Source organism: Heterodontus francisci, chromosome 41 (assembly GCF_036365525.1).
Source record: "Heterodontus francisci isolate sHetFra1 chromosome 41, sHetFra1.hap1, whole genome shotgun sequence".
NCBI lineage: Eukaryota > Metazoa > Chordata > Chondrichthyes > Heterodontiformes > Heterodontidae > Heterodontus > Heterodontus francisci.
Window position 1 is genome coordinate 19,651,529 of NC_090411.1, and position 19,036 is coordinate 19,670,564.

At 44.7% G+C, this 19,036-nt stretch overlaps 1 protein-coding gene across 1 annotated transcript in view; it reads right to left on the minus strand.

The window, feature by feature from the left end:
• The window catches only part of LOC137353299 (chondroadherin-like protein), a 33,498-nt gene that overhangs the window by 5,789 nt on the left and 8,673 nt on the right, over positions 1-19,036 (minus strand). Inside the window, exons 2-3 of the mRNA XM_068019427.1 lie at positions 10,498-10,677; positions 1,816-3,495 (exon numbers count right to left, since the gene is read on the minus strand). Of these exons, the coding sequence (XP_067875528.1) occupies positions 1,816-3,495; positions 10,498-10,677 (1,860 nt within the window). The remainder of the gene's footprint in view (positions 1-1,815; positions 3,496-10,497; positions 10,678-19,036) is intronic.

Genomic DNA, 19,036 nt, shown 5'->3' on the forward strand with positions numbered 1-19,036 from the left:
ATAAAAAAAAATGTTTCCCATGTCGCCACCAATTTTCTGTTTCATTTTAATGTATGAGAAAATTGGCTAAGGTAGATTGGGACATTAGATTAAAAGATGTCATGGCGGATAAGCAATGGCAGACATTTAAAGAAATAATTAATAATTCTCAACATTCCCTTAAGGAATAAAAATTCCACTAGAACAATGGTGCAACCAAGGCTAACTAGAGAAATTAAGGATGGTACGAGATTAAAAGAAGAGGCTTACAAAGTTGCCAAAAAGAGTAGTAAGCCTGAGGATCGGGAGGATTTCAAAAAATCATCAAAGCAAGATCAAGACACAAAAACAGAAAAGCAAAGCACACTGCTGTTAAGTCCATAAGCGTTACCCAGAGCTTCCTGTTGCTTGCCATTTCAATTCCCTATCTGCTCCCATTTTGACTTTTTCCTTGGCCTGCTGCAGTGTTCCAATGAAGCTCAACCCAAGCTCAAGGAACAGCACCTCATCTTTCGACTGGGCACTTTACAGCCTTCCTGACTCAACGTTGAATTCAATAATTTTAGATCGTAACCTCTGCCCCTATTTTTTTCTTATTTCATGTTTTTTTTTTGCTGGTTCACTCCCTCCCCAGACTTGTTTCTTTCTTTATGTTTGGATGGCTGCTATTCAGCCATTTATATCTCAACCACACACATCTTTTCTTCACTTGGCCTTCACTTGGTGTAAATGGCCAAATAGCAGCCATCCAGACACAAAGCCAGGAATATTAAGTGCCCATTCCTCCCCTTTTTTGAGCCAGGTCTCCATTATTGCCATGATATCATATTCCCATGTGGTTGCTTGTACCTGCAGCACACCCATCCCATTTACATGCTCCAGGCATTTCTACACAGGCACTCTAAATATATCTTAGCCTGCCTTGCATTTCCTCCCTTCTGATCCCTCTTATTTCAGAATTACTCTTTACTCGAATGACGTTTGTCTCCCTCAGGCTTCTGTGCATCTTGTACCTCCTCTCTAATGTTTCATCCAGGTGCCCCTCTCCTTGCCAAATTAATTTAAACCCTCCGCCACAGCACTAGTTAGCCTCCCTGTGAGGTAATTCGTCCCAAACCTGTATGATGGGGTAAAAATTCAGAATAGTATTTTTTTTAAATTTACGATGTCATCCCTTTTTGACAAGCACTGACGCATACTGGGGTACAGTTCCACAAATGGAAGCATCTCTACAGCATTATTTGCCCATTTTATGTATATGTCTGGACATTCAGTGTTGGCAGTCTATTCAACATTAGTAGTATCACAGTTAACCCAACTCTATCATCCGCACACTCCCATTTCCCAGCAGTGGCACGGAATAATAATCAGGAGCTAGAACCCCCTTTTCCTCTTCCTAGCCCAGAGCTGCTGAAACTAATTCTAAGACCTCTACCAAAGCCCCAGCTACAATTAGCTAACTCAGCAAAGGCCAGGGTTGAACCTTGGACCCTTCTGGTTTCAGGGCTCAAAACAACAACAATTTATATTTATAAAGCACCTTTAATGCAAGAAAACTTCCTAAGACATGCCACAGGAGCCAACATTTGACACCAAGCCAAATATTAGGATAGGTGAAAATGAGAGAGAGAGGGGTTTAGGGAGGGAATTCCAGAGTTTAAGAATAGGCAGGTGAAGATCAGGTAAATTGAGTCGCAAAGATATCAGGGGAACAAATTTAGGGAATTTCAAGCCAACTCCAAATGAACAGTCTATTCAATGTTAGTAATATCATCCAGTCAGTATCACAAAGGGACCTTACAGTTGGATCTTAAAAGCAGCAAAACTATATCTTACCTTCTCCAAACCCATGTCATTCAGCCATAACTGTTGGAGAGACTGTGCTACTGGGAGAAAGGCAGCATTGCCTATCTGTTTAATGGGATTGTTGGATAGTTTCAGTTCATCCAAAATGGGCATCCCCATTAGAGCAATGGTGGGAACTGCCGTCAGTTTATTTTCATCCAGGAACAGCTTCTGGAGTTCCCCGATGGGCTGTAGAGCTGTTGGGGAAATGTAGGTGATGTTGTTACCTGTCAGGTAGAGCCATCGTAGCTTCTCTGCTCCTTCCATATTTTCATCAGTCAATCGGGGAATGGGATTATATTCCAAGTGAAGAGCAAAGAGGTTGGGCAGTAGCCTGAATGTTCCCTTAGGTATGAATGTTAACTTGTTGTAGTCTAAGTACAGGTAAGTCAGGTCAGGCAGTCCCTCAAAGACTGCTGGCTGGAGGCTCGATATTTCATTACCGGACAAATACAGGTAAATCAGCTTCTTCAGGCCACGGAAGGCACCAGCGTGGATGTCATGAATTCTGCAGTTCTGCATGTGAAGCGAAACAAGGTTTTTCAAATCGGAGAACGAGCCCCTGGGCACTAAGTAGAAGTCATTATAGCGCATATCAAGAAGATGGGCATCTAGGGGGAAACCCTTTGGGATCTTGCGTAAACCCTTGCCCTCACAGCTGGAATGTTGTAAGTCATGTTTGCAGTCACAGTGCTCTGGGCATGGAAGATTTTCTTGATTATCTTTTTCAGGCTTGTTCTCCACCTTGAGCTCCTCCTCTTCTTCATAGTCTGAAGGGCGGCTTACACATTTCAGGTCAATTGGCCGCAGTGAATCCAACCGCTCACCTCGAAATACACTCGGCACGCTGCAGAACACCTCTGCTTTAAGCTTTGTGTAATTGGCCATCCATTCCCGAAAAGGTCTCAACAAACAGTTGCACTGGATTTGATTCCCTGTCACATTGATCATTCTCAAGGCCTCAACTCCATCCAAGGGCTGCATAATCTGCAGTTGGTTGTAACACAAATCAATAATCGCTAGCTTTGGACTATGGACAAAAGCTGCATGCGACACTTCCTGAAGGGCCATGTTGTCCAAAGTCAGATGCTTCAGTGAACGCATCCGGACTGACTCTTCTCCAAGATACGTCATAGGATTCCGGCCAAGATCTAGTCTAACCACATTTATGAGCCTAGACAAGGGTTCGGTTGGCAGATACTGAAGTTCATTGTCTTCCAGACTCAGTCTCTTTAACGTCCAGAGCCCAGCGAAGGCCTCATCCGCAAAATAGTTCAGTGTGTTTTTGGACAAGCGTAGGTGTTTAATTTGCTGGAGACCCTGGAAGACCAAGGGAGGCAAATAGACCAGTAGATTTCCTTCCAGATTTAAGAAGTTAAGAAATCCCAGCTGGCTAAAAGCACCGGGTCTGATCTCCTCAATCCTATTGTTATCAATGAGGAGTTGTTGAAGGGACATCAGCCCATCAAAGGTCTCCTGGTAGATGAATTCTATGTTATTGAATCCTAAGTTGAGGTAGATCAGCTGACCAAGGCCGCGGAAGGCACCTTCTGCAAGATGGTTAATCTTACATTTCTGTAAATTTAAGTGAGTAAGATAGGGAATAGGAAGGAAAGCTCCATTTGGAATGATATTGATGTTATTCCTTTTGATATCAAGCTTCTTAGTACCCTGCAATATAGATATTAAAACAGAAGTGTCATTTTTTTTTTAAAGACATGTTTAATTTTTCTCTGCTCTCGCCCATACATAGGGCCTGATTTTGTGCTCAACCCAACTGTGGGTTTCATGGCCGGGGGCGGGGGCCGAGGGTGTGCGGGTACAATCATGTCATTGTGACCAGCTCTATTTTACTCTCCATTAAAATTATCGACTTACCGCCTGCACCACCACCATGGACCAATGTCCAGTTACTAAGAGATGGATTAGCCAGGTTAAGGCAAGGAAGATTAAGAAGATCAATGCCTGACTGGTGTGGGAGGGAAAGGTTCACATTCTTGGGGCATAGGAGCAATTTCTGAGATGTTGCAGGGGTGGGGAGGGAGGGGGGGGTTGGGATTCTATCTAAGAGACATTGCCACCAGAACTGAAATGACACCAGAGACTCAGCTGAGAGGGTAAATAAAGCAGTGGGGGGAAGATTAAACGAATGTAGCATGCGGTGGGGGAATGGTTAGGGTTGAGGCAAGGGAGGGAAATCAAGAAATCATGTTCAGATTAGCAGACTAGGCAGACAGTGGGGAGATGAAACTTAACGCAGAGAAAAGTGATTCATTTTGGCAGGAGTAATGAGGAGGGGCAATATAGACTAATTGATATAATTTTAAAGGAAGTGCAGGAACAGAGAGACCTGTGGGGTGCATGTATACAAATCTTTGAAGGTGGTAGAACAGGTTCAAAAGGTTGTTAAAAAAAATATGGGATCCTTGGCTTTATAAGGAGAGGCTTGGGGGGAATTTTATCCTGGTGGTGGCGGTCTCAATGTCTGGAGAAACCGCCACTGAGATCCCTGTGTCGCCTCTTCTCTGGAAGTCCCACCAAATTTAGTGCCAATTTAAGTGGACAGCGGCGGGCCTTCCACAGGATCAAGGACCCTGTTGCTGGAAGACCCACCCATGCAGAGCTGCCGGCCAATCAGAGGTTGGCAGCTGTAGCGTCACCACGGAGGAGGTGGCTGCTCCTGCGGATGCACCTACTGGAGGCAGAGAAGCGTCGCTGGAATCAGGCCTCAGGTAGGTCAGGGCAGGAGGGGTCTTGAGTGGGGGTCGCAGTGGGTGGGCAGGGGGAGTCGGCAGCTCGGGCAAGGGGGCCCCCCACCTTCCTGATATCGGGTCCCTCGTTCAGGCACAAAGTGCCTTTTAACGAGGGACTCCTCCCCACCCCGCCCCACTCCCAGAGCCGGGAAGCAGCCCGCACAGTTTTTTGTGCTGTGCTTCCCACGTGGCGACGGGGTCACCCACCACACGGCTAACTATGGCTGCGGTGGGAAGAGGCCCTTAATTGGGGATTAATTGCCCAGTTAAGGGCCTCAATTGGCAGCGGGATGGGAAGGTCATTCTCGCCCCAGACTAAATGTTGGCAGACGTGGTATAATGGCAATGTACCCCCCGCCACCATCCCACCCGATTTAATGCTCTCCCCACCTCCAAACCCGCTGCGGGGGAGAGCATAAAATCTCCCCATAGAATACAAAAGCAAGGAAGTTATGCTAAAATTTTATAAAACATTGGTTAGGCTTCATGTGAAGTATTGTGTTTAATTCTGAGCATCACACTTTATGAAGATGTCAAGGCCTTGGAGAGGGACTTCAGTTAAGTGGAGAGACTGGAGAAGCTGAACTCATTCTTCTTAAAGCAGAGAAGGTTAAGGGGAGATTTGATTGAGGTGTTCAAAATAATGAATGGTTTTGATAAGAGTAAATAAGGAGAAACAATTTCCAACGAGAGGAAGGTTCAGTTCCCAGACGACACAGATTTCAGGTTAAAGGCGACAAAACCAGAGGCAACATGAAGGAAAACATTTTTATGCAGAGAGCTGTTGTGGGCTGGAATGTTCTGCCTGAAACGGCGCTGGGAGCAGATTCAAAAGTGACTTTCAAAAGGGAATTGGATCAATACATGAAAGGAAAAAATTTACAAGGCTGTGAGGAAAGAGCAATGGAATGGGACCAATTGTATCACTCTACTAAAGTGGCAGTACAGGCACGAACGGCCGAATGGCCTCCTTCTGTCCTGTATCATTATATGATTCCAACTGTAAAGTCCTTAAGCCCTACCCTAGAACCCTCCAAGATCTCGCTGTTCCTCCAATCTGGCCTCGTGTAGTCCTGATTTTAATCCCTTCCACCATTGGCGACCACAACTTCAGCTGCTTAGGCCAGGTATATAATCTTCAAGTGACCTCTTCCTGTGCTGTAAGTCTGTGGTTCTACACCAATGTGTATAATAAATTTATAAAATATATGTATGAATGCACTTGTATATGTATAAAAGCCTCATAAAATGTAAAGATACTTTCTTGATAACCCAATAAAAATTATATTTAAAAGAAAGAACTTGCATTTATATAAAGCTGTTTAAATAAAGTCAGGGCTCAGATAAGAGAAAAGGATATAAAAGAAGATGGAAACTTAAATTCCAAACACTATTTCAATTTAAACTGTGACACTAGTACAAGGGGCCTAGGTTCAAATTGGTAGATGACAAATTTTGGACAGATATCGGGAAGCTCATCTGAACACAGAGTGGACAATAGATGGGATGGACTTCTGTGAGTGGAAACCAAGCCCCCAGTCATTAACTAGCAACTGGACACTGTGTCAGGTGAACCATACCCTCCTCCTGAAGGGATCATGAGCTAAAATGGGTCAAATCTCTATTTACTTTGATTTTAAAATTCTCATCCTTGTTTTCAAATCCTTCCATTGCCCGGCCCCTCTATATCACTGTAAACTTCACTGCACTCCTCTAATTCTGGCCTCTTGAGCATCCCCGATTTTAATCACTTCACCATTGGCAGCCATGCCTTCAGCTGCCAAGGCCCTAAGCTCTGGAATTGCCTCCCTGAACCTCTCTTTCCTCCTTTAAGATGCTCCTTAAAACTTACCTCTTTGACCAAGCTTCTGCCCTCGTATCTCTATGTGGCTTGGTGTCCAATTTTGCTTCATAATGCTCCTGTGATTATTATAATAAGGCGCTACATAATTCCAAGTTGTTGTTGGTGATTCTGGGAATTTAGAATGTTCTGGTCACTCCTGCAAAAACGGCACTGTAAGGATGTGTCACATTAACCCAGTACAGACCTTTGAATTGGAGTGTTTGGGATAGAAATGCAATACTGTACCAATATGCCTTCTGGCTTGATGGAGTCATGTGACCTCTACCATGAGGGACTCCGACTTGGGTTGGCCATAACAGTCAGTTTCAATAAAGACAGAGTCCACACCAGACTGGGGTCCTGTAGAGCTCATATCACTGAGAAATGTTTTATGAGGCCAACAAATTAACTAAGTGCCAAAGCTTTCAGGTGTAGCCAAGTTTTTTTGGGAATGCAGAGTATTGCTATTAGGCTGCAGAAGCTTTAAAACATTACACCCGTCATTTAATAGAAAAGACCCCAGTAAACTAAGTAATGAGTTAAATGTACGTTTATTAAAAAGTGCAGCTGATGGTTCAGAGACCACTTTCTGAAAGGTCGGAGCCAGTATAGGCCTGACAGTCTTTCCTCTTGCATTGTACTCTTTTTGAATGAGCTTTTTCCTGAACAGCCCTCTTTAATTGCTCCCAGCAGGACCTCAGAATCAAGCTCTGTCTACCCCAAGTTCACTGCAGGTAACTCAGTAAACTGCACCCAGAACTTCTAACTAACTGGCTCACGATAAATCCACAGACCAGCTAACCATGGCTTTCACCTGGGATTTGTAACTCTATATAAATACAGATGAGAGAGGCCATTCAGTTATCTAGAAAAAAAGTCTGACACTCTCCCCCAATGCAGCGTCCAATCTCTTTTCAAGTGATCCCAGATCATGGCCTTCAGTACTTTAACCAGAAGTCAATTCCATGTATTGATCAGACTTTGTGTGGAGCTCATCAACTATGCACTGTAAACCTGATTTAGACCTTATCACATTCCCTCTTAGTCTGACCCCATCAATGTTAAATGGACTGTCTGATAGTTGAAACCCGCGCACCCTGGTCCTAATCTCTTTGAAGTAATCTTCTGATATCACTGATGCATTTAAGGGGAAGCTAGGTAAACACATGAAGAGGAAAGGAACAGAAGGATATGCTGAAGAGGGATAGGAGGAGGCTTGTGTGAAGGGTAAATGCAGGCATAGACACATTGGGCCAAATGACCTGTTTCTGTGCTGTATACTCTATGTAGTTTATACACCTCTACAGTATCAGGAAGTGTTGTCAACACCTTGAGCGGCAGCTGGAGTCACTGTGTTACATCCGCGAGGCTGAGAGCTATGTGGAAAGCACATTTATAGAGGTGGTCACCCTGCAGCTTAAGGGTCTGCAGGCAGGGAGGGCATGGGTGACTACCAGGCACTCAAACAGGACCAGGCAGGTACTGCAGGAGTCTCCTGAGTGCATCTCGCCCTCTAACCGATATTCAGTTCTGAATACTGGTAACAATGATGGTTCCTCTGGTGAGTACAGCCAGAGCCAAGCCCATGGCATCACAGGTGGCTCTGCTGTATGGAGCAGGGATGGGGGTGGTGGCAGGAAAAAGATTGAGAAAGCAACAGCGATAGGGGATTCTATAGTTCGGGGAGCAGACAGGCCTTTCTGCAGCCACGGGCATGAATCCAGGATGCTCTGTTGCCTCCCTGGTGCCATGTTCAAAGATGTCACCGAGAGGCTGTAGAGCACTCTGAGGAGGGAGGGTGAACAACCAGAGGTCATGGTCCATATCGGTACCAACAACATAAGTAGAACGAGGGATGATGTCCTGCAGGAAGATTTCAGGAGAGTAGTGAGCAGGTCCTCAAAGGTCTTAATCATTGGATTACTCTCGGTGCCACATGTGAGTGAGTACAGAAGTAGATAGACCGGATCAATGCTTAGTTGGAGAGATGGTGCGGGAGGGAGAGCTTGAGATTCCTGGGACATTGGAACCAGCTGTGGGGGAGTTGGGACCTGTGCAGACTGGATGGCTAGCACCTCAACAGAACCCAGACCAATGTCATGGTGGGTGGTTTGCTGGCGCTAATGAGAAGGGTTTAAACTAATCTGGCAGGAGGGTAGGCACCAGGATGTAGCATTAGAAAAGAGAAACAAGATGCACAAAGGATTGGGAGAGTAAGAAATTGTAAGGTATTAGGTGGGGTCAGACCAAGAGGGAATGTGATAAGGTCTAAATCAGGTTTACAGTGCATAGTTGATGTGCTGCAGGTGTAGATAGCCACAAGGGAATATGATGTTCTCGCGATAATGGAGACCTGGCTCAAAAAAGGGTAGGATCGGGTTCTAAATATTCCTGGATACAAGATGCTCAGGAAAGGAAGGAAAGGAGGAGGGGTGGCAGTATTGATTAAGGAGAATATTATGGTGCTGGAGAGAGAGGATGTTCTGGAGGGGTCAAGAACTGAATCTATTTGGTTAGAGTTAAGAAACAATAGAGGTACCTTTACATTACTAGGTGTACTCTATAGGTGCAAAAGATATAGAGGAGCAAATTTGCAGGCAAATTACAGAGAGGTGCAGTGATCATGGGGGACTTTAATTATCCTAATATAGACTGGGAGAGTCAGAGAGAAAGAAGAGTTTCTAAAGTGTGTTCAGGAAAATTCAATCAGCGAAGAAGGAGGCATTGCTGGATCTGATTCTGGGGAATTAGGTGAGTCAAGTGGATCAAATGTCAGTAGGGGAACATTTAGGAGACAGTGATCCATGGAAAAGGACAAGGAGCAATCTAGAGTAAAAATACTTAATTGGAGGATGGCCAATTTCCGTGGGGTGAGAATGGATCTGTTCCAGGTAAATTAGAATCAAAGATTGGCAGGTAAAACTGTAATGAATAATGGGTTGCTTTTAAAGAGGACATAGCTTGGGTACAGTCGAGGTACATTCCCACAAAGGGGAAAGGTAGGGAAACCAAAGCCAGAGCTCCCTGAATGAGACAGACAGTAAAATGATGCAGGAAAAGGTGGTACATGACAGATGTCAATTTGATAATACAAGTGGGCCGAAGGGCCTGTTTCTGTGATGTATAACTCTATGACTCCAAACAATAATCTGCCACAAAATTAGCAGTCATTTGGACAAGTGTGGATTAATTAAGGAAAGCCAGCAAGGAATTGTTAAATGCAAATCATGTTTATTAACTTGCTTGGGTTTTTCGATGGGATAACAGAGAGGGTTGATGAGGGTATGGCGGTTGATGTGGTGTACATGGACTTTCAAAAGGCATTTGATAAAGTGCCATATAATAGACTTGCCAGCAAAGTTAAAGCCCACGGAATTAAAAGACAGTGGCAGCGTGGATATGGAGTTGGCTGAGTGACAGGAAACAGAGAGTAGTGCTGAGCGATTGTTTTGCAGACTAGAGGAAGGTATTGTGGTGTTCCCCCAGGGTCAGTATTTGGATCACTGCTTTTCTTGATTTATGTTAATGACCTCGACTTGGGTGCACAGGGCACAGTGATGGACTTTAACAGGACATAGACAGACTAGTGGAACGGGCAGACACGTGGCAGATGAAATTTAATGCAGAGAAGTGTGAAGTGATACATTTTGGTAGGAAGAACGAGGAGAGGCAATACAAAGTAAAGGATACAATTCTAAAGGGGTGCAGGAGCAGAGGGACCTGGGGGTATATGTGCACAGATCATTGAAGCTGGCAGAACCTTTTGAGAAAGGTTAAGAAGGTATATGATATTCTGGGTTTTTTAAATAGAGGCATAGAGTACAAAAGCAAGGTAGTTAGGATGAATGTTTCTAAAACACTGGTTTGGCCTCAACTGGAATATTGTGTCCTGGAGTGAGAGTTGAACCCAAAACTTTATAACTCAGAGGCAAGACTACAACTCATTGAGCCACAGCTGACACATATGCAAGTGGTTGTTTATGTCTGTTGTAGCAATTGAAACATGGGCAGATACCAACCATTCCTATTTATTCAGGAAGGTTTGACATTCTATCCCCCAGCTGTCGCAGTACAAACCTCTGGTATGGTGATGGGGACCTCTGTCAGCTGTTTCCTGATGCAGGTCACCACACGCTGGATGTTGTCACAGATGCAATAAGGTGGACAGGCTGTGGCACTGGCCACAAGAGCAGTGAGTACAGTTCCGAGGACCCAGTGTGTAGGGGCCTGGCCCCGGCTGGAACATGGTGCCAGCATCTGTAAAAAAAGAGAACCATCACACGGTGAACCTCAATCAGAAAAGTGCATTGAGAAAGAATGATTAGTAAATTTTTAAAAATCATCAGCTGATAACCCGGAGGTATAGTCACTATCACTTGGTTATAGAGACCAAGACATCCTTGGTTGAAGCAGTGTGCTCATTGACTGTTCTCAGTTGAGCAGTGATAGGAACACTGTCATTGCCCTGAAGTCCTACTACTTTAAGGAAAAGGGTTAAATTTAGTAGAATTCTCCCTCCTTATCCCTTACTGGGAGTCCATGTTGAGTGAAGGCAGCGGTCAGGCTTGACTGTGATGCCCACCATGGTCACATAGCCTGTGAACACTCACTGCCCAGACTCACACATGAAAGGGCACCATAACAGGGGCTCTGGATGAGGGGAGGGATGTTCAGCCACTGTTTCTGTTCTTGCTTGCTATACAATGATCCCCACTGGAAAAAGCACAGCCAATGGGGGAGGAGAGGGTTGACCTCAGTTGTGATGCCCTCCATAGTTGGAAAGCCTGCTATCAAGCCTCACACATCAAGAATGGAAACGGATGTAATATTCTGCATATAATCTAGCAAACCTCTCGATTAGATTTCGGCCTTTAACTCACTCTTGGGTATCCATTATCCTATATTTAAACCATCTGAATCACTTTGTTCCTCTGAGCTCTTGTTTATGGTGATAGTCATATTACAGCACAGAAGGAGACCATTTGGTCTTGAGCCTGCACCAGCTCTTTTGTAGAGCAATCAAATTAGTCCCCCTCCCCTGTTCTTTCCCCATATCCCTGCAATTTTTTTTCTCCTTCAAGTATTTATCTAATTCCCTTTTGAAGGCGATTGTTGAAATTGTATCCAAAGACCCAGCAGGTATTGTAAAGCTACTTAAATGGCGGCGCAGTGGTTAGCACCGCAGCCTCACAGCTCCAGGGACCCAGGTTCGATTCTGGGTACTGCCTGTGCGGAGTTTGCAAGTTCTCCCTGTGTCTGCGTGGGTTTTCTCCGGGTGCTCCGGTTTCCTCCCACAAGCCAAAAGACTTGCAGGTTGGTAGGTAAATTGGCCATTATAAAATTGCCCCTAGTATAGGTAGGTGGTAGGGATATATAGGGACAGGTAGGGATGTGGTAGGAATATAGGATTAGTATAAATGGGTGGTTGATGGTCGGCACAGACTCGGTGGGCTGAAGGGCCTGTTTCAGTGCTGTATCTCTAAACTAAACTAAATAAGACTGATGATTGATGTCATCACTCATGACTCAATGAGAAGGCCCTATGTTCTTTGCTGAATCAGCCAGTCTCCGATGGGGCAGTAGATCGGCTTTGAAACCATTGGGTCAGGGAGGCATAACACCAACCAGAGTTCCTACACTGATTGTTACCCTCTGACTCATGTTGGGAATTTCACACTCCTATTGGGAATTTCACACTCCTATTGGAAAGTTTATTCACGTTCAGCAGTTAATTCTAGTGGATATCAGGTTGCACCAGCCTTTGCCTTGTTGCACCATGCTCTGGTAGCCTGTTGACATCAGCTTTGGATATTCTTCTCTCATCCAACCCCAAATTGGGTGGGATGGAAGTGGAAAGCAGAGGAAAGACAGGTGGTGGGACCTATCCTGACATTCCTCACAACACACCGGGGAAGTAAGAAGTGACAAGCTGCCTGATTTTTCTTCTATCCATCGCTGATTGACTTATTGTCGGGGGAGAGGTGGCATGTCCCTTTGCGGAGGGTGTCCCACTACGGAGGGAGTCTTAGTGCGGAGCGAGTTCCACTGTGGAAGACGTCCCAGTGTGGAGCAGATCCCAATATTAAGGGGGTCCCAGTATGGAAGGGATCCGATTGTGAGGGGGGCCTGATTGCGTAGCAGGTCCCAGTGTGGAGAGGGTCCCAGTGTGGAGAGGGTCCCATTGTAGAGGGACCTCCACAGCTGTGCAAACTCATTTCCCTTGGCAATGAATGGAAGTCCTGATCTAACCCTCCTCTGACAAATAGAGAACAATTCAGGTCTTGTGGTCTGGGCTCACAAGTGATGGAGGGCCACTGACGCTCATACCCAGCATGAGTGAAGAGAGGAGGAGAGAAAACAAGGGGATAAAAGACAGCAAACGGCCTTTAAAAATGACTCCAGATCAATCTCCAAAATATCTCAAAGTGCTTCACGTACTGTGATCTACTTTGAAATGCACTTACAGTTCTTGAGGCAGAGGTAACGACCATTACAGTAAATAAAAGCTCATTACATTCTCTTAATTCTAAAAGCTGTTGATTTTTGCTATCTTGGACTGTTCTAGGCCTGATTCAGCTATCTGCACATACATGGTACCATGTTATTAACTGAAAAATTCAATTTCTTGCTCTCCAATCCTGTCTTCTGCATTTCTCATTCTACGGCTCGTTTCCAGGGCAACTCTGCAAAACACATTCATTATGGTCGTTATGAAGTAGTTACTAATCATGTCTCTGAGGAAACTCGGAAATGGGGAGGAGTTTAAGTCTAGAAAGAACATGTTCAGTGCTATAAGTCTGTTCAAACAGGAGGCTGAGAGCAGCTTTAAGCCCTGCTTATACTTTTAAACACATGGGGTCCATTTCTGGTCTTTACTGAGGTGGCTCGTTTTAGATGCAGCACTAACCGACCTCAGCATCCCTGAGATGTTTCATCCTGGTTCCCCTCCCCCACAGCGTTAGTTAATGTCTCCATGAGGACATTAGTCCCAGCCCTGTTCAGGTGCAACCTGTACACCTTGACCAGTTCCCAATGCCCCAGGGATCTAAAGCTCTCCTTCCTGCCCCCTTTCTCCAGCTACATATTAACCTGACTTATCTTACTGCTCCTATACTCACCAGTGATTGTTAGCCCCAAAGTCCAGCTTTTTAAACTTCCTCCCTAGCTCCTGAAACTCTGACTGAAGGACCTCAACCCTTTTCCTTCCTATGTCACAGGTTCCTGCATGGACCATGCCGACTGGCTGTTCCCCTTCCCCCTCAAAATGGGTGAGTAGGCACGCACAGAATGCATTACCCACTGATTCCTGTTAGCTAATCTTGTGTGCGTGTTGAAGACAGGACTGATATCATCCATGAGTAATTTTATTTTTATTCTCAGGTTGCGCATCACTGGCAAGGCCAGCATTTATTGCCCATCCAAATTGCCCCCGAGAAGGTGGTGGTGAGCCACTTTCTTGGATACAAGTGAGTGGCTTGTTCAGTTCAGGGTCAACTACATTGCTGTGGATCTGGAGTCACATGTAGGCCAGACCAGGTAAGAGCATCAGATTTCCTTCCCTAAAGGAGAACCAGATGGGTTTTTCACGACAATCCAGTAGTTTCATGGTCACCATTACTGATACTAGCTTTTTATTCCAGATTTATTTAATTAACTGATTTTAAATTCTCCAGCTGCCATGGTGGAATTCAAACTTATGACTCCGGTTAATCAGTCCAGCCCTCAGGATTATGATTCCAATAGCATAACCATTATGCTATCGTTCCCACAAATAAAGAAAACTGAGCATCGAGTATTTTTCTAAAGAATATAATGGGAGGAAGCATAGATCAGTTGGGTCAAATGGCCTGTTTCTGTGCTGTTCATACTATGTAAAAATCAGCCAAGTTTCCTGCTGATTGTCACTCACCAGTGCTGGACATTGTGCATGCACGGGCATTAGTTGAAGCTGCCCCCCCCCCCCACAATCAAATAGCCAGGAGAATAGCTATTATTGACATTGAGGCAGTTTTTAATTAAGTATGACGCCATGGAGTCCAAGCAACACTAAAGTGTTAAAGTGAAGCCACCTATTAGCTGGAGTCATACCTGACACAAAGGAAGGTGTTTGTTGTTGTTGGACTCCCGTCATCACAGCCCCCAGGACATCATTGCAGGAGTTCCTCAGGGAAGCTTCCTGAGCCAGGCTATCTCCAGCTGCTTATTAACCTCCATTATAACAGAATAGCATAATTGTTACAGCACAGAGGGAGACCATTCATCCCGTCATGTTTACACTGGCTCTCCGAAAGAGCAACTCACCTAGTCCCACTCCCTGGCCTCCTCCCCGTAGCCCTGCACATTCTTCCTTTTCAGATAACGATTCAATTCCCTCTTGATTGCCTTGATTGAACCTGCCTCCACCATATTCTCTGGCAGTGCATTCCAGATCCTAACCACTCAAGCGTGAAAGGTTTTCCTCGTGTCACCATTGCTTCTTTTGCCAATTACCTTAAACCTGTGCCCTCTTATTCTGGATCCTTCCACTATTTATTTATTTATTTTTTTATTTAGAGATACAACACTGAAACAGGCCCTTCGAGTCTGTGCCGACCAACAACCACCCATTTATACTAATCCTACATTAATCCCATATTCCCTACCACATCCCCACCATTCTCCTACCACCTACCTACACTAGGGGCAATTTATAATGGCCAATTTACCTATCAACCTGCAAATCTTTGGCTGTGGGAGGAAACCAGAGCACCCGGCGGAAACCCATGCGGTCACAGGGAGAACTTGCAAACTCCGCACAGGCAGTACCCAGAATTGAACCTGGGTCGCTGGAGCTGTGAGGCTGCGGTGCTAACCACTGCGCCACTGTGCCGCCCCAAATGGGAACTTTCTCCTTATTTACCCTTCCGAAGGGTTCCAAAGAAGGGTCACTGACCCGAAACGTTAACTCTGCTTCTCTCTCCACAGATGCTGCCAGACCTGCTGAGTATTTCCAGCATTTCTTGTTTTTATTACAGATTTCCAGCATCTGCAGTATTTTGCTTTTATTCCTTATCTACCCTGTCTGGACCCCTCATGATTTTGAACACCCCTATCGAATTTCCTCTCAACCTTCTCTTCTGCAAGGAAAATAGTCCCAACTTCTCCAATCTATCCACCTAACTGAAGTTCCTCATCCCCGGAACGATTCTCATGAATTTTTTCTGCATTCCCTCCAATGATTTTATATCGTTCCTAAAGTGTAGTACCCAGAACTGGACACAATACTCCAGTTGAGGCTGAACCAGTGTTTTATACAAGTTTAACATGACTTCCTTACTTTTGTAAGCTCAGGAGTGGGACTGTTCACGAACAATTGCAACATGTTCAGCTTCACAATGATGCAGCCAATGCCAGCTTACAGAAAGAGCTGAAACCGAGACTTGGGCTGACAAGTGCCAGGTAATGACCAGTTGTAATAAAACAGAAATCCTGATCCCTCCCCTTGACTTTCGTTATTGCTACCATCAGCGAACCACTCCCGCTTAACTTTATCTGTACAATTATCTAGAATTTACAGCACAGAATCAGGCCATCAGGCAGGTCAATACCAGTGTTTATGCTCCTCGTGAGCCTCCTACTCTTCATCTAATTCTATCTGGATACCCTCTATTCCTATTCCATCTGTTTCTCTACTTGCTCCTTAAATGCATCTATGTTAGTCGCCTTAACTGCTCTCTGTGCTAGTGAGTTCCACATTCCCACCACTCTCTGGGTAAAGAAATTTTAGTCTCCTTGCAAATGGAAACATTTTCTCTACATCTACCCTGTCGAACCCCTTCATGATTTAAAAGTGGCCTTCATGTCTTGACCCAAGATTGGAAAGGTTGATCAAGAGTGCTGTGCATGTTAAGAGAAATGGAGAGTTCTGTATAACTTTGTGACCACAAATGGAAAAGCCCCATCTGTTTGATTTGTAAGCAATAGGTGGCAAAAGAAGGTGAGCAAAGTGAGAGAGGCAGGGGATTAGGGCAGGTATGGTGCACATGCAAATACTTTTGAAATATAATCACTGTTGTAATATAGGAAATAAAATTGAAATGTATCGATATATTTTACCTTACAGAAAGGAAGAACTTGTGTTACTATAACATGTTTCACAACCTCAACATGTCTCAAAGTGATTCACAGCCAATACTTTTGAGCGCAGTCAGTGTTGTAATGTGGGAAACCCGGCAGCCCATATGCGCACAGCAAGGTCTCACAAACTGCAATGTGATAATGATCATATATTTCATTTTATGATGTTGGTTGAGGGATAAATATTGACCAGGACACCGGGGAGAACTCCCCGGCTCTTCTTTGAAACAGTGCCCTTGGATCTTTTACATCCACCTGAGAGGATAAAAGATGGCACCTCTGACAGTACAGCACTCCCTCAGTACTGCACTGGAGTGTCAGTCTAGATTATTTGCGAGAGTCTCTGGGGTGGGACTTGAACCCACAACCTTCTGGTTTATTGCCACTTTAATAGCTTTTCCTGAATGTTATCAAGTGCCAGGCTCCAAGATTAAACTCACCATAAAAAATGGATTTGATACCTCAAGCTGTCCCTTGTGTACTCATAGGGTTGCTAACTCTCCAGGATTGTCCTGGAGTCTCCAGGCATGAAAGATTAATCTTCAGGACATGGCTGCAAGCAAAACCCCTCCCAAAAAATCAAAGGGGTGTTAAAAATACTTGTGCTTTTAAAAGTTTCTTTGAACACTTTCATTTATTAATTATGAGAATATTAGAGATGGTGAAAAAGGGATGTTTGACTGGGTGGGGTGGTTGGAGGCAGTAGGTCTTGTGATGAAACCTCCAGGAATACATCCAACCAGAGTTGGCAACTCTATGTACTAATTGTAGAGTAAGAGAATAGGTCCAAATCCTCCCAGCAAATTCCCTCAGACACATGCCTACCACTGAAAGGCTGTATAGTGACTAGCATTGTTTTTATATATTTTACACAGCAGTAACATGGATACAAGTAGTAAACAATGGTACAAGCTGCTGAAAATGAGTGCGTTGAAGTGTGGCGTTGTATGGAAGTCCTATTTCATTTGAATGTTTCCATCTCCAGTCAGTCACATAGTCTTCTGTGCTATTGTTTGAGCGAAGGGCACAGGAAACATTTGAAAATGTTAACAAAAATGGCAGCCACAGCTGAGTGGCCTGTGCTCTCACCTCTGAGGTAAAAGGTTGTGGGTTTAAGTCCCAAAGCCAGGGGTTGACTACTTACTGAGACTGACATTTCAGTAGAGTAATGAGGGCGCGTTGTGCTGTGCTGTCTTAAGTAGAATGTTAAACTTTAGGGAAGATGGTGGTGTAGTGGTAATTTCAATTCTGAGAGATATGATAAACTGTTACTTAGAAAGGCATGGATTAATCAGGGACCGCCAGCGTGGATTTGTTAAGGGAAGGTCGTGTCTTGCTAACTTAATTGAATTTTTTGAGGAAGTAACAAGGAGGATTGATGAGGGTAGTGCAGTGAATGTTGTCTGCATGGATTTTAGTAAGGCATTTGACAAGGTCCCACGTGGCAGACTGGTCAGAATATTAAAAGTCCATGGGATAGAGGGGAATGTGGTGAGTTGGATCCAAAATTGGCTCAGAGACAGAAAACAAAGGGTAATGATCGACGGATGATTTTGCAATTGGAAGCCGGTTTCCAGTGGTGTTCCATAGTGTTGGGTCCCTTGCTGTTTGTGGTATATATTCATGATTTGGACTTAAATGTGGGAGGCATTATCGGGAAATTTGCAAATGACACAAAAATTGACCAGGCAGTTGATAGTGAAGACTGTAGACTCCAGAAAACTATCAATGGTTTGGTTGAGTGAGCGGAAAAGTGGCAAATGGAATTCAATCTGGAGAATTGTGAGGTAATGCGCTTGGGGAGGGCAAAACAAAGCAAGGGAATACATTATAAACGGGAGGATATTGAGAGGGGTAGAGGAAGTGAGAGACCTTGGAGTGCATGTCCACAGGTCCCTGAAAGTGGCAGGATAGGTAGATAAAGTGGTGAAGAAGGCATATGGAATGCTTTCCTTTATTGGTTGAGGTATAGAATACAAAAGCAAGGATGTAATGCTGGAACTGTATAAAATGCTGGTGAGGCCACAGCTGGAGTATTGCATACAGTTCTGGTCACCACATCAGGAAGGACACAATTGCTCTGGAGAGAGTACAGAGGAGATTTACAAGAATGTTGCCAGGGCTTGAAAATTGCAGCTATGAGGAAAGATTGGGTAGACTACGGTTGTTTTCCTTTAAACAGAGGAGGCTGAGGGGTGACTTAATTGAGGTGTACAGAATTATGAGGGGCCTAGATAGAGTAGACAGGAAGGACCGGTTTCCCCGAGCGGAGAGGTCAGTTACCAGGGGGCACAAATTTAAGGTGATTGGTAGAAGGATTAAAGGGGACATGAGGAAAAACCTTTGCACCCAGAGGGGGCCAAGGATAGATCCTTGAGGGATTCTGGAGAGAACAGTACAGAAGTGGGAAGACAAGTTATTGCAGGTGATTTTCTGGCTAGATAAGAATGGGACCAGGTGAGGGCAGTCCCACCCAGCTGGACGATGGAGGAGAGGCATT